Source organism: Eurosta solidaginis, chromosome 5, assembly GCF_040869045.1.
Source record: "Eurosta solidaginis isolate ZX-2024a chromosome 5, ASM4086904v1, whole genome shotgun sequence".
Taxonomy (NCBI): Eukaryota; Metazoa; Arthropoda; class Insecta; order Diptera; family Tephritidae; genus Eurosta; species Eurosta solidaginis.
In genome coordinates, this window is record NC_090323.1 from 198072950 (window position 1) to 198089262 (window position 16313).

Consider the following 16313-nt stretch of genomic DNA (forward strand, 5'->3'; position numbering starts at 1 on the left):
CACTGCTACAAAAAGATATGTGTGGACTATTTATGAAAAATATCTTTTGTAAAAAACTAATTATTACATTTATCAAACTCAGTTCATATTTACAATTTGTGTCTGTACTCTTTCAATTTCCTGGATTTTCCGAAATTTGTAACTTTTTTTGAAGTTAATTATACATACATATATATATTAACTTATTTATTCATAACACTTTTAAATATACCTACAAAAAGCATTGCTGCATACACACCCCCATCTATACTTGTTGACTTTTTTCTTGGGTGTAAACAGCAGGGAACAAATTTGTTTGAAAAAAAAGGAACAGATAAACAAAAAGAACAACTTGCTCGTTCTTCAAAAAAAGAACGAAAGAACCGAATCTCTAAAATGAACGAAAAAGCACAACTCTAATTGCTCCTGAATACATGAAAGCTGACCAAACAACTGACTTTTGGTAATATTCATGCTCAAATCACAAACACAAGATTGCGCATTGCGCATGTAAACAAAAGATCAGCTGTTTTTTATGGGCAATTTTTGCGTCATTTTCCTTTAGCTCTTGTTTTTTTCTCTTTCTTTCATTCGCTCAAGCAGTCAAGTGTGACGTAGATACGCAGAACGAAGCAATTTTGAACCCGTGAATGCACAATCTTCTGTGTGTGATTTGTGGGTAATATTTATACTCATTGTGCATAATTACTGCGCGGAGAGATTTTAAACACAATCCTCGTGTTCCAATGAAACGTGATCCAGATACGGATAGAAATTCAACAAGCAAATGCAACAACAATGTGGCCCATATGGATCAATTTGTTTGCCGTCATCCAGTGAGTTTTACAGCTCAGGCTCACGCTCAATTCTAACGGGAATGCTCTGGATCATTGGGAGACTTGAGAAGAAGATGTCGTGATATTTTCGCACACGTGAAATGTGATAGGCAGATGTCGCCGCTGTTTTTCATTTAACTCATACGGCGAAAGGCTAATCAGCGATATCTATTTTTGAAAAAGTAGATTTATTAAAGGCAGCGTTGCCAAACTAAAGACAAGTAATTAACAAAATTATCTGGGTCACAAATTGAACCAGACTTCTATCTGGTTTTAATGGGTTCAAATCGTTGGTGTTGCATTTACATGCAAAATTATTTATCTGGCTCAGGCTCTTTGCCACCGGATGATGGCTGTTGTTGCATTTGCATATTAAATTTCTATCCGTATCTGGATCACGCTTCATTGAAACGCAAGCCATTTTTGTCGCTTCATGCCTACCAGCGCGCTACAAGACAAATAAAATTTGCTCGTGACTTGGTGAAGAGAGCGTTTCGAGTATTTCAATAGCTTCAATTCATGTTTTCGTTGAAATATTAAAAATTTGCTGCTTGAATTAAAGCGAATTCAGTACCCGGCGTTGTTATCCATGGGTATCCATGCCGTACGTCTCAATATACTGTAAACTCCATACTGCTGCAGCTGTATGGAGGATGATGAGGTGGAATCGCAAAATCCTTTTATGCTTGATTGCCCAGCTTTTGTCAGAACTAGGCGAAAGTACTTCGGTCGCGACTCACTTGGATCTCCAGAGGATTTATCCAAAGTTGAGATCGGTATCATTCGGAGCTTTATCGTTGCTACCCAACGACTCTGTAAGTAGCTAGATCTATGTCGCCGTTATTTTTGTGGTATGTGGTATCACAACGGACCTTCGTGTTGTCCAAGTGAGCTTTCCTTATCAGGGCAGCTACCACCAAACCTAACCTAACTCAACAGCTGATTCCTTCTTGATTTTTTTCCATACAGCGCCCTGTACTTTAATATGTCAGTTAATCGATATCGATCAAAATTTTGTTTTGACTTGCCATTTTTCTGCACGGCGAATTGCTTGAATTCGCTTTATTGGTTAAAACAGTCCAAGGCGAATCTATGCCAGGTGGTGGCAAAGCGAATTCAATCAATTTGCCGTGCAGAAGAATGTCAAAACAAAAGAAAGTTTTCATAGATTTCGATTAAGTGACATATTGTTGTACAAGGCGTTGTATTGAAAATAATCCAGAAGAGGCAATCAGCTGTTGGGATAACATTAAGCTGGAGTCATTGGTGCCGTATGTCGTATCGCTGTATACGTATCCCTAACGTAATCAGCTGTTTATCGTTACGACGGTAAACCAAAACCCAATTGGTTGGCTACGATGCGGTTACGACCTTAGCGGCACCAATAATCGATTGCATTGATTCTCATAAGGTTGGTCGAATCAGCTGTTATAAGGTTACCGATACGGTTACCGATAAAGCACCAATGTCTCCAGCTATACCTAGTACTGAAATCGCCTTGAAGCAGTCACACAGGCAGGCAACACCTTAATGTGGATATATGGTCACCATAGTTTGATTTCGCCTTGGCTGCTGTCAACGAGAATCTATGAATTCGCTCTGCTGGTGTTTTCTGTTGCGGTACACTATTTAACGAAAGATTTTTAGCAACGCGGTTTATAAACAAAAGAAACAGTTTATAAACTGCTTTAATTTATTTGTCGTGGAAACTTAAGCAGCGGCATTACCTCTACAAATATTATAATGCAAGCACATAGCAAAAAACGTGTTTGTTATTATTATGACAGTAAGTTTCTGCAAAGGATTCGAATTTCGTTCTACATAGTGCACTAAATACTATTTTAATACAAATTATGGCTACAATGTGCATGTGAAAATGCTTTAGAAACTTATTTAGCGAATTCTTGTAAAAAAGAAAAGTTTCTAAGTCCGAATGCTTTTTTTCAATGTGTGAATTTGTAAATCGGCGATTTTGTCTTGACTGTACACTGGCCGCTTTTATTTCAGCACACTTTGGCAAAACGACCATAATACAATGAAACCTTCGCTGTCGACGCAACTGTGTGTATACGCTCTGCCAGCGTTTTCAACCGTAGGCCGCCTGTAATCTAGAGTTGTGCTTTTTCGTCCATTTCAGAGATTCGGTTCTTTCGTTCTTTTTCTTCATCTGTTCCTTTTTTTTCAAGCAAATTTGTTCACTGCTGCTCACACCCACGAAAAAAGTCAACAAGCATAGATGGAGGTGTGCATGCAGCAATGCTTTGTGTAGGTATATTTTCAAGTTTAATAAATGTAATAATTAGTTTCTTACAAAAGATGTTTTTCATAAATAGTCCACACATATCTTTTTGTAGCAGTGCCACACATTCATACATTTCTTTAGTGTAAGTGTTCACTGTGAAATTCTACGTACATATGTATGAATTTACAATGTTCGCGAACGAGAAGAGAGAAAGAACTAAAAGAAAAAATAGAACCGAAATCTAAGATCTAGTTCACTTGTTCATTTGAGAGACCCGGTCAATTGAATAAGTTCAGAACGAAACGACTCAACTCTACTGTAATCCGAGTTGCTGAAGTGCGCTGTGGCACGACCGCATTGTGACACTCGTGTTATAAGTTGAAGTTTACAAAAGTTATACCTTTGTTGCACCCATTAAGGTGTATTTGCAATGAAGCTTTATTTTAATTATTGTTGTCGACTCTCGATATTTTTTTGATGCGTATTAGCTATTCTAGACTTTTACCGCATTAAACTTAAGTTTGAATTTGCGAACAAAAGGCTTTTAAGGCACACCGCTTTTTCGTAAGTATTAACACTAACTTCCTAATATTTTTTCGTAACTCTTTAGGTGATATTGGCAATTATTATTATGGGCAGGGACATCCAATGAAGCCACACCGCATACGTATGACCCACAATTTGCTTTTGAATTATGGCCTCTATCGTAAAATGGAAATTTATGTAAGTTTTTTATAATTGAGCATTTTTTTATTTTCAGCATAAACATTATTAGTAAACTAATTTCTTTTCCTTTCCAACAGCGACCACACAAAGCCACTGCCGATGAGATGACAAAATTCCATTCGGATGAATATGTACGTTTTTTACGCTCGATACGTCCCGATAATATGTCAGAATATAACAAACAAATGCAACGTTTCAATGTTGGTGAAGATTGTCCAGTATTTGATGGACTCTATGAGTTCTGTCAGCTCTCAGCTGGTGGCTCTGTAGCCGCTGCAGTAAAACTGAATAAGCAAGCTTCTGAGATTTGCATAAATTGGGGCGGTGGTTTGCATCATGCCAAAAAATCTGAAGCATCTGGTTTTTGCTATGTCAATGACATTGTTTTGGGCATTTTAGAATTGTTGAAATACCATCAGCGCGTCTTGTATATCGATATAGATGTACATCATGGTGATGGTGTAGAGGAGGCGTTCTACACTACCGATCGCGTAATGACAGTCAGCTTTCACAAGTATGGCGAATATTTCCCTGGCACCGGTGATTTGCGTGACATTGGTGCTGGTAAAGGCAAATATTATGCAGTGAATATACCACTGCGTGATGGTATGGACGATGAGGCATACGAATCAATATTTGTACCAATTATTTCGAAAGTAATGGAAACCTTCCAGCCTGCGGCAGTTGTGCTGCAGTGTGGTGCCGACTCCTTGACTGGCGATCGTTTAGGTTGTTTCAATTTAACAGTAAAGGGACACGGGAAATGTGTAGAGTTCGTTAAGAAATATGGTTTACCATTCCTAATGGTTGGTGGTGGTGGCTACACAATTCGTAATGTATCGCGTTGTTGGACATATGAAACGTCTGTAGCGCTAGGTGTCGAAATTGCTAATGAACTGCCGTATAATGATTACTTTGAATATTTTGGACCAGATTTTAAATTGCACATCAGTCCTAGTAATATGACTAACCAAAATACTTCAGAGTACTTAGAAAAAATTAAAAATAGGTAAATAGACTTTGTGTTATTGAGGGGATTTTTTTAAATAGCCTATTTCTTGTATCTTAAAGGCTTTTCGAAAACTTGCGTATGTTGCCACATGCGCCCGGTGTGCAAATTCAATCGATACCAGAAGATGCGATCAATGATGAATCCGAAGATGAAGACAAGGTCAACAAAGATGAGAGAATAACACAGACCGATAAAGATAAGCGTATAGATCCAGATAACGAGTTTTCCGATTCCGAAGATGAAGGCGAAGGTGGTAGGCGTGATAATCGTTCATATAAAGGCCAACGCAAAAGGCCACGTCTTGAAAAGGACAGCAAATCCACAACGGATAATGCAGATAGCAAGGATGACAAAGACAAAAGTGAGTAAATAAGAAATAGATTATTTGTCAAATGTGCTACAAGAGCTAAAAAATGTTTAAAATAATGACAAATACTTATAAGAAATCTGAAAAAAAAAAATATTTATTATCATTCAACTAATCATAGTAATGAAATATTTGGCGAAAACTAGATTAAACAAATTTTTTTCTTTTATAACAGTGGATACGAATGAAAGCGAAGATACTACTAAAGGCGAGGATACAAAGAAAGAGAACAATATATGACGTGGCGGCCGTAATTGGTTATAGAAGCCAATACAGCGTTCCGCGAAATTTAAACCGAAAATCTTCTAGCATCTTACACAGTAACTAACTTCCATTTTCAATCTGCGCAAGAATGTATATAGGTGGTACCATATACTGACTTTGTTCGCAACGCTAGAAGTAGAGTAGAGAGTTAATGCTCAGGGAAAATGGGATTGAATACGCTATGCTGCTTTTGTCCATAATATTTAACTTAAATTTACATATAGAAATCGTATTAGAAAAACGAAAGTCTGTTACATGCCTAAGTAGTTATGTACTTGAACTGTCTTAAACATATGATTATACATTTTGCTGATTCATGAAGAATGAATATTAAGTTTAAATGTATATTATAGTATTGGTGCTAGCACTTATTGTTATTTTTTTTTTATATACTTTTAAAGATATGCTTGGATATGAAAATTTAAGTTTTATTTTGCTAGCACATACATACATACGTTCATACGTACATAACATGTATGTATAGGTAATTTCTTTATGCAATTTCTGCTATAATATATATGCACTATGTTCGCTTGTAACATTTTATATATTAATACATTTATGATGCAGGCAGAAATGTAAAATCACAATTTTTAAAATTTAAATGAAATGAAAGACGAAAGAAACTAACACACAGAGCGGAAGTTTAAAAAGTGTGGTCTGCATGTCATTCTGTCTGAAGACCAAATGAACAATCTAAAGAAAATAAACTGCATGTTTTATACGTGGATACATTACTAAGCATAAATAAATAATTGTATTTATCTTCATCGACGTGTGTACTTATAGTCAAAGATCTTAGCGCCGCTAGGCATAACTTCTTAAAATTAAGACGGGCCTTACCCCAATTAATGCTCTTATCATTCCACTTCCGTAAGCCCAGTATGGCGAAGTTACAAACAAAAAAAAAACGGTTGCCGTATCCTGCACCTAAGTAAGATGCGGAAGGGATCGGGGCATCGAGCATAACCATACAACTGAGACAGTTTACCTAGTGGTACACACGCAAGTCATTGCAAGTGTAAACAAGATTTGCAACCAAAGAAGGGATGTCTATATATAAGAACTTACCTTGAGAACTGTTAAAAAATAATGTGAGAATAATTAAATTTTTGATTTATTTCCTACTTATAACAATGAAAAAAAATTTATTTTCAACATTTCATAAATACTAATAACAAATTTAATACTCTATAAAAAAAAAACAACTTTGGTCACTGTTTATTACATAATAATGTCTAAGTACATTTTTTGAAATTCTTCTTGGAAAAAATACTAAAATACCCCTCTAAAGCGTTCGTCTACTCGGATTTCAGGACTATGAAACTATTAATATACCACCGACTTTTATCTACTTGAAAGGACCCTGCTTTAATAAATGTTTGTTTAATCGGTTAGCCGAAACTTTTAGGGTGGATACACAATGTCCTATTAGGCATGGCACATATTTGACAAGTGACAACGATTTGCGAAAACCAAGCTCTGATAATGCTACAAAAATAACAAATGTAGTAACAGCGCATTGGATACCCGCCTCTAAATGCTCCCTCCGACCGTTTTTCGCAAACTGTTTAACGAATGTCCAGAAAGCTTACCGGAAATAACAAGTTTAAATGTTTTTTACCACCCACTCTTGACTAATCAAGTGATAATATCGATGTTACGCTATTTCGATCTCTTGGTTGCAATTGCGGGCCTCCCAGATAACTTATGGGATTTGAAAATTGTCGATGAGCGTCGTCTATATAGGCGGGTTTGACTTGTACGCGTGGATTCGATTTTGTACGAAATGGTATAATTGACACATTATCAATTTCAATGGATGCGGAAGGCACTTCGGCGCTTGTGACCTCAATTGGAGTATCTACACTTGCTGTTGTTGACGCAATTTGTGGTAGCTGCGAACGAGTTTCGCTCCCATCGTGTTGATCGGCGCCATCCAAGCTCTCATCGTACTTATTACTTTTGTAATCTTTTGGTAAATTAAAACTAACATTTGATGATTTTCGTCGTCCTCTTGGCTTTGGACTCAACACAATGCTGTAAGGTGGGGTGGATTGTGCGCGCTCGGAAGGTAATAATTCAGCCAATGGTGTCCGCACTGGATTGGAAATGTTTGGTATACTATAGCTGTCATCTGAAGCGTTGCTTGCTACAAACTCCTGTGAAAGCTGTGGGAGTGTTGTGGAAAGGGATTGAGGATATTAACGTTGCTTTTGGTATGAAATTGAAATTTTGAGAAAAATGTGGGTTTATGATTAAATATAAGAAATTTTGAAATTTGTGGGAGTGCAAGTGGTAAAACGAAATGGATAAAAAAAGAGAGAAAAAAAAATTAAAAACTGATTAAAAATAAATCCAACCACCTTTACATACACATAGAAACACAGAGCACAGAGAAAGTCATAAAAAAGCAACAAACACAAAATTACTTAAAAAAGCTTTAACATACCTTGAAATGCGCTTACGCGTCATGTGAACCTTTCATTCTTGCACGGTTAGACTAGACTCAACATAATCGTAGCAAATTGAAGAATATAACGAACAATTTTCGTAAGGTGATTACACTATTCGAAACTTCTTTCTCTAAAAGAATAATCTCAGAGAGGCTATCTTCTCGGATGGCTCCAAGTCGATTGTCAGCGCAGACACTAGTATCCACTTGGAAGTTATGCCGTACTCATAAAGCGTAAGGCTTTTGAAATATTGCAGCGCGGTATCAGGATGAAAAAACTATCATAACGAGGACCGCTCTATGGCTATTATCTAAATACCCAACATACGGCTAACGACCTACCTGGGCTAATCGGTTTATCCATACTGTCGATTTGTGTATATCCCTTGAACCAAGCCAAATGACAAAGTTTTTATTTTTGCAATATATAGGTACCCACTTGCAGATTAATCCAAAATGTGACACAAATGACCTAACAGTTTAATTGCTCCATATCTTTTCAAGCAAGCAAGATTTTCTTAACTTTTTTGCATTATATAGGTTTCCTATTTATAAATTAAGACAGAATTTGACTCAGGGTTCCATTTGGCTGGTTGAGTAGATATTAACAAAGCGACAGTAGTTATCGATAAACCGATTACTCCACTTAGCGCCTTAACCGTTAGCTATAGTACCTTAAATCAAGTTGTGCCTCAATCTGCAAGCAGGTAACTACATAATGAAACAAAAACATTTTTGAAATTTTGCTTGGTTCAAGAAATATGCACAATATTCGATTTAGTCGTCAGTAGTTGTCTATAAACCGGATATCTCACATACCCCTTGAACCGTTAATGATACGATTTTGGATCAAAGTGTGGATTAGTCTACAAATAGGTACCTATTGATTGCAAAAAAAAAGTTTCGAAAGTCGTGCTTGGTTGAAGAGATAAAGTGCAATTTAAGTGCTGGATCATTTGTACACCGAAAATCTCCCATTTTTGCCTTGAAGGGTTAATGATGGAACTTTATATTAAATTGGCGGTTGACCTGCAAGAAGGTAGCTATATAATACAAAAACAAGTATAAAAAGTCTTCCTTGATTTAAAAGATATAGGACAACTTATGCGCTGGGTCATTTGTGTGCCGATAAATTTCCGTATTTGCCTTGAAGGGTTAATGATGTAACTTTATGTCAAATTGTGGATTAATCTACAAGAAGTCATCTATATATTTCAAAAATAAAAACTTTGTAATTTGGCAAACAACAAGCCAAGATTTGAAATTTTGCTTGATTCAAGAGATATACACAAAACTAATTTAGTAAACAGCACTGATGGATCAATCGATAAATCCCACGTAGAAATTGAAATAAGCAAATATAGTATATAATATATCTTCAACTTAAGTATAAGTTGGGAATCATTTCATAAGAGTGTTTAAACCGCTGGAACCTACTAAGGGATTTTGCATCACTGATTTCGCTTATTATTTCATCCAATCGGAATATCGAATTTTAAAAAAATCGGCACTTTTTCGGGCATTGTACCTCAATGGTGTTTGTTACTGGAATGTACCGGATCTACATCCGGCAAAGAAGCATCAACTTCGATAACACTTCTCAAAATCTGCGGAGAGTGTCTTTATCGTTAATACAACAACAACAACATACATAAGCCATGCGTGGTGGCGATTTTAAACCGCTCCATATCTTCGAGGAGATATGGGTCGAGATTCTCACAACAGGTTGAAGTTAATCGACTTCATCGCGGCTCGAAATATGGTCATCTGTCGTACCAGATTCCAGCATAAAAAGCTACTTGAATGTTTTCTGATCAAAGAACATGAAATGAATTTGATAACGTCGTAAACGGCAGCAGGTTGTTTGCAAACGAGAAGCGGCTCACGAAACAAACAGTGGCTGATTTCCTCATACAACTCTGACACCAGCTCACTGAAAGCAATGTTCGACAAAACGATCTTACCGTGCGGGGGGGGGGGGGGGGGGGGGTTTTATATCTCAATCTCTACGTATTGTCTCTCTGAACATCTAAGAACATCAGCGAACACAGAAACACTTTTGCTACGGAGCTACAGCTACACGTTGTGCACGGTCCAGTATCGAGAAGGAATGATAAGTCTGCTTAGAAGAAAATAATGTCAGCTCGAGCTTTAGATGTCGGCTAATGGGGATAATGTCAATGAATTCTATCTGCACTTCTGGCGAATGATATAACAGGTCGTGCTTAAATTGTGGAGGGAGCATTTCTGATCATTGCTTGATAGCTAGGGAGATGACTCTGAGCAACGTCATCACCCAAAGCTCTAAATGTTTCTTGTATATTTAAATAAAATGTACCCAAATTCATTAAACTTGAAAATTTTGATTAACTGAAAAATAAAAAGATTATTCGTATTGCTCATTCCATTTCAAGACACCCGGTCCGCGCAGGACATGATTTTTGATTTTGATGAAATTTTAATATGTTGTTCTTTGGTCAAAATAATGAAACACGTGTTTTTTTTTGCCTCATAAAATTTTATTTTGCGGATTTATCGGCAATTGAATTCCATAAAATGCAATCGATATTTTATTCACATATTTTTTCAACTGTCAATAACTTTGTCAAAAATTAACCGATTCTTTGAAATGTTCGCTATTATATTTACTTTTATGTAAATTTATAAACAATAGCATGTAGTTTAAAAAAAAGTAGTATTTAGTATTAGTTAGTATTTAGTAAAAATTTATGACTTTTTTCAAAAATTAATATCTCAAAAAAGGTTATTTTTTATGTTCAAACTTGGCTAAATGCCTATTAGCCAAAATTCGTTGTTTTCGAGATATGAATTTTTGAATATTAAAAATTTTTTCCCCAATGCTTAAAATTAATAAAAATATCACATTTATTATTGAAAACACTCATTTGTTGTTATTTTTCAGAATTACAGTGATTTTGTAGTAAAATGGCGGCAAATGATGTGCAAATATGTATTAATTTTAAGCATTTGGCATTGATCTCGTTGTATGCTGATCTGTATTGCATCAATATATGGTGAAAAAAAAGTTTAACATTCAAAAAATCATATTTCGGAAACAACCATTTTCGGCTAATTGGCATTTTGCCAAGTTGAAATATACATATGCTGTTTACTCAGTATAGAAAAAGTTTAGGCAAAAAAAAAATAAGCTTTTTTTGAAATATTAATTTTTGAAAAAAAAAAAAAATTCATAAATTTTTACTAAATACTAAAAATTTTTTTTTTAATATATGCTATTTATAAATTTAAATAAAATTAAAAGTAGTAGCGACCATTTCAAAGAAAAAATCATGAGAATCGGTTAATTTTTGACAAAGCAATTGTATCCCACATAGCATATGGAAGATTGATTAAAGTATAAATCACCACAATGAGACATTTTCGACTCCTTTTGACGACTAAAAACTGTTTAATCAATTCTGCGATCAAAAGAAGACTCGAAATCGACTCCCACTTATGAGTGAAATATGATTTATTGAAAAAGCAGCCACAAAATGTAAAGCAATCACAAAAAATGATTAAAATAAGATTCCAAATAGACTCATAAAAGTCTCGAGACAGAAACGCAAAAGCTTTAAAACACACTTAAAAATTATTCCCACAAGACTCATAAATGATGGTAAATATGACTCGAAAAAGACTAAATACTGATTAGAAATATAGGTTAAAAGAGGCTCACCAAGTGTAGTCGCGCGTAGGGTATCATTTTCTCCCGACGAGGGAGTCTCTTCTGATCAGAGAATGAGCGCATATATGCTTATTTTGATCATGCTGGAGACTCGAAAAAGACTTTAATATGATTAATAATTTAAAAAAATGCTGGGTGGGATGCTGTTATGCATTGGATCAATATATAGGGGGAAAAAAATGTTTAATATTCAAAAATTCATATCTCGAAAACATCGAATTTAACCAAGTTTAAATATAAACTGTTCACTCAATATAGAAAAAGTTTAAACAAAAAAAAAAATAACCTTTTTTGAGATATTAATTTTTGAAAAAGTCATAAATTTTTACTAAATACTAAAAAAAACTATATGCTATTATTTTAAAATTTATATAAAAGTAAATATAATAGCGAACATTTCAAAGAAAAAAACATGAGAATCGGTTAATTTTTGACAAAGTTATTGACAGTTGAAAAAATATGTGAATAAAATATCGATTGCATTTTATGGAATTCAATTGCCGATAAATCCGCAAAAAAAAATTTTATGAGGCAAAAAAAAAACATGTGCATTATTTTGACCAAAGAACAACATATTAAAATTTCATCAAAATCAAAAATCATGTCCTGCGCGGACCGGGTGTCTTGAAATGGCATGAGCCGTATGGTATTTACATTATCACTCCCTCAGTTTACACTCACTGCGTGCGCACTATGGCGTATGAGTGACATTTAATTAAAATTTATGTGGTGAGTCCAAAAAGGAAATTCGGTTCGTATTTTATTTTCACACATTGAATGCAACAAACAACAACAACGCTACAATGCAACTGAGTTGTAAAGAAAATGAGTTAAAATTTATTACACACACACACACAAATACATAATGTGTAATTTGTAAAGAGTCTACATGATTCCAAGAAGCAGTTCATTATGTCTCGTATGTTTTTTTGTTGTTGTAGAAAAATATTATAATAGTGCAAATTTACTTAGCCCCTCACACAAATAAAACTGCAGCACTGCATAAGGTGTTGATGCGTTGACGTGTCAACCGAGCTCAGTATGTGGCTGAAGTGTCCATGTTTGCGGTGCATAGGGAAGGGGCGATATGATGTCTGACTGGCTGTACGTAGTTGTTTGTTTGTGTGAGGGCATGAATGCGTTTGGTATGAGTGACATTTAATTACGAATATTCGTTAAGATCCGCTTGAGCGTAAGTGTAAAATTGGCATACCATTTATTTTACGAAAAGTATGATGCAAATGAGAGAATTTAAAATGGGTACTTCTTCATATAAATTAAAAATGTAACAAACACATATTTGACATGATGAGCTTATATTTTGACAGTATTAATGATGCTAAAAATAGACGTTAGAACAAGGGTGTGTACGTAATTTGGGAGAGCAAAGTCATGTCCACCGCATCGTGCAATCACCAGGTGAAGTAAAAACAAGTAAGGAAGGCTAAGTTCGGGTGTAACCGAACATTGCATACTCAGCTCAGAGCTTTGGAGAAAAAATAAGGGAAAATCACCATGTAGGAAAATGAACCTAGGATAACCCTGGAATGTGTTTGTATGGCATGGGTATCAAATGGAAGGTATTAAAGATGGTGCTTTGTTACCGGAACGTACCGGATCTATATCCAACAAAGGAACATTAACATCGACAACACTCCCCTAAAGTTGATGCGAACACTCTACCGTTAGCTATTGTTGCTGACCCGAGAGCCAAATGTAATCTGGATACCAGAGAAGATGTCTGCTTTATTAGCGGTACCATGTATATAAAGTAATGCCCTGTATATACATACATAAATATGTTACCTATAAAGCGAGAGGTGTGGATGGAAACACGTTTCATGTGTATTAGATGCGTTTAGATATTGCTGTAATCAGTTGTCTTGCTAAGATTCCTGCCCCTAGTTCACAGGCCATTTTGAGTCCTTACGTGAAAATTGAACTGCCGAATATTTGTGTAAGTTCTCTATCTGTAAACAAAACTTTTTAGTGGGGAAGATAATCCAACAGACATACATAGATACGTAGCCGATTTTGTGTTGAAAAAAGTGGTTAGCATTGAACAGTTCGTGCCTGTATGAGTAGAGTCCCTACTCCAGAAGCCGAAGTCAAGTTGAATAATGCTTCTTTGATAGAAGATCGAGGGATAACAAGATGCATATAATATATTCATAGCCTATGTAGCCAGGCAGCTCTTGAACTTCACCTATCACTACTAAAATTTACATTTAGTCATTCTCCTCAAACATTCTCGGAGCGCTTATAATTTAGGAATTCAATACGAGTCCGAAATATGTATGTGAAAAATACCAGCATGTTTCAGTTCTAAATTGGCATGTATGCTTCTATTTTATCATCTCCGTAATGATCGGCATTTTAACAATGTAAGTATTTAGCAAAACTGCCTCTGTGGTATGCCCTGGTTGGTCTGTCGAGTCCGTCTTTAATTAGAGCTGACGTCGCTATATCCTATATTTATGGGTTCCCTACGAAATTCCTGTTTTTTAACTAGTATTGAGGATATGGATCCCTATTTTTAATGCCATCCGTCCTGATCCAACCAATCTAATCGATGATATGAAGCACATAAGTGACTCCCTAAATAGTCATAAAAGAAGCAAATTATGAGCGGTTTATAAGCGTATCAGGAGTCATATTGGACTGTTATTTAAGTTCATATAATGTATGAAACTAAGCTCATATTGGTCGACTATCGCAAGAAAGTAAATACATTCATTCCGAACACATAAATGAGCTCATAATGAGCGTAAAGTATCCCATTTAGGATTCCCTTCTGACTCTTTTTTGACTCCGAATTTTTGCTGGGATTTTAATTCCAAAAGTGGAATTGTTTTAGTCTCAAAGAAAAAAAAAAAACAAAAAACACGGTTCAGAAGAATTTTTTTGAAAACAATTTTAATTTTTTCATTTTAAAATACTGAGCTTTATGAGACAATTTAAAGTAAGTTGAAACTTATCAACAAATTCAATAATAATTTAAACCTTGTTAACGGCGCATATTTAAAATATTCCTATAATTATTGTTATAAATGCGAACACGCGCTATTTCCAATTTTAAGCATCCATTAATGGTATAATATCAGTCTCATTAAATTTACCAAAGTTTTAATTAATATACGCGTGCACTAGCATACATACAAATTTAATATCTATGTATTTGTATGTACATACTTACGTATATACGAATTTTCTCCCACCATTAACATTGAATACTGCATTTGCTTGGTTATCATCAAAGAACATTCTCCGCAGTTCTGATAGTAAATTCAATTATGGATAAATTTTTAATAGCATTATTTTGCTAAAATTTCTTGCTTTGATTCAAAACTTTTCTTGCTCTTTGTTGGCGATTTTATGTTGGTCGCAAAGCAGAAAAGGCACAAACGATACAGATTTACACATTCAAACTTATGTAAGTTATACGATAATGATTTAATGGCACACAGAAAAGAGCAGCGAAAAGTTGAAATGGATTAATATTATGATTTTTTATTTAATGAAATTATAGAGATTGAGTTATTTACTGATAAGTCAAGATTTCTTGTGTTATATCTGATTTGAATAAAATAAAAAACGAGTGAGGATTCATAATTAACATCACTGCACTCTCCATCCTCTTTGATCAATTACGTATTGCCATATCTTATGGCGATTTCTTTTCTACACGAAAATGTCGCCACTTTCAGGGGCAAACATGTTTAAGATTCTCGCTTCGCCCTGTGAAATTGTACCCACTTAAAATTTTCAGTGCCACCCTGCATTACTTGAAAAGAACAAAAATTGTAACCCTGTCACGTAATCAGCTGTTTCTTCGCGCCAAATAAACAAACACTTTCGCAAATTATATTTATTAAAATAAAATTCATTTTAGTATCCTGTTGTACAGGTATAAAGGAATCGAGATAGATATAGACTTCCATATATCAAAATCATCAGGATCGAAACAAAATTTGATTGAGCCATGTCCGTCCGTCCGTTAACACGATAACTTGAGTAAATTTTGAGGTATCTTGATGAAATTTGGTATGTAGGTTTCTGAGCACTCATCTCAGATCGCTATTTAAAATGAACAATGTCGGACTATAACCACGCCCACTTTTTCGAAAAACAGAAAAAGTGCGATAATTCATTACCAAAGACGAATAAAGCGATGAAACTTGGTAGGCGAGTTGAACTTATGACGCAGAATAGAAAATTAGTAAAATTTTGGACAATGGGCGTGGCACCGCCCACTTTTAAAAGAAGATAATTTAAAATTTTGCAAGCTGTAATTTGGCAGTCGTTGAAGATATCATGATGAAATTTAGCAGAAACGTTACTCCTATTACTATATGTATGCTTAATAAAAATTAGCAAAATCGGAGAACGACCACGCCCACTTTAAAAAAAAATTTTTTTAAGTCAAATTTTAACAAAAAATTTAATATCTTTACAGTATATAGTAAATTATGTCAAAATTCAACTCCAGTAATAATATGGTGCAACAAAATGCAAAAATAAAAGAAAATTTCAAAATGGGCGTGGCTCCGCCCTTTTTAATTTAATTTGTCTAGGATACTTGTAATGCCATAGTCGAACAAAAATTTACCAATCCTTGTGAAATTTGGTAGGGGCTTAGATTCTGGGACGATAACTTATTTCTGTGAAAAAAGGCGAAATCGGTTGAAGCCACGCCCAGTTTTTATACACAGTCGACCGTCTG

The 16313-nt window shown here is 35.0% G+C and overlaps 2 protein-coding genes across 4 annotated transcripts in view; one reads left to right on the forward strand and one right to left on the reverse strand.

Annotated features, from left to right (window-relative positions):
* The first annotated feature begins 2416 nt into the window (after positions 1 to 2416).
* HDAC1 (histone deacetylase 1) lies at positions 2417 to 6550 on the forward strand. 2 transcript variants are annotated; one of them, XM_067787404.1, is made up of 5 exons: positions 2417 to 2601; positions 3668 to 3780; positions 3861 to 4792; positions 4855 to 5156; positions 5338 to 6549. In XM_067787404.1, the coding sequence occupies exons 1-5, from the start codon at positions 2559 to 2561 to the stop codon at positions 5400 to 5402; spliced, it is 1455 nt and encodes a 484-aa protein (XP_067643505.1). In that variant the 5' UTR covers positions 2417 to 2558; the 3' UTR covers positions 5403 to 6549. The 2 variants fall into 2 exon arrangements, with proteins under 2 accessions (XP_067643505.1, XP_067643506.1); XM_067787405.1 differs by lacking the exon at positions 2417 to 2601 and adding an exon at positions 3417 to 3621 and having other exon boundaries at positions 3697 to 3780; positions 5338 to 6550.
* axo (axotactin) overlaps positions 6528 to 16313 on the reverse strand; it is a 296029-nt gene continuing 286243 nt past the window's right edge. The window contains exon 20 of one of the 2 annotated variants that reach the window (XM_067787399.1): positions 6528 to 7597. In XM_067787399.1, coding sequence (XP_067643500.1) covers positions 7064 to 7597 — 534 coding nt within the window. In that variant the 3' untranslated portion in view covers positions 6528 to 7063. Of the gene's footprint in view, positions 7640 to 16313 lie in introns of both variants that reach the window. The other variant, XM_067787402.1, reaches the window with a different exon arrangement.

What these genes read in the sequence shown, in the direction of transcription:
- HDAC1 (XM_067787404.1), top strand. Translation starts at nt 2,559, where the DNA reads ATGCAAGCACATAGCAAAAAACGTGTTTGTTATTATTATGACA. An exon ending in TTAGAAAAAATTAAAAATAG is followed by an intron (nt 4,793 to 4,854) that starts GTAAATAGACTT and finishes TGTATCTTAAAG; the next exon opens with GCTTTTCGAAAACTTGCGTA. An exon ending in CAAGGATGACAAAGACAAAA is followed by an intron (nt 5,157 to 5,337) that starts GTGAGTAAATAA and finishes CTTTTATAACAG; the next exon opens with TGGATACGAATGAAAGCGAA.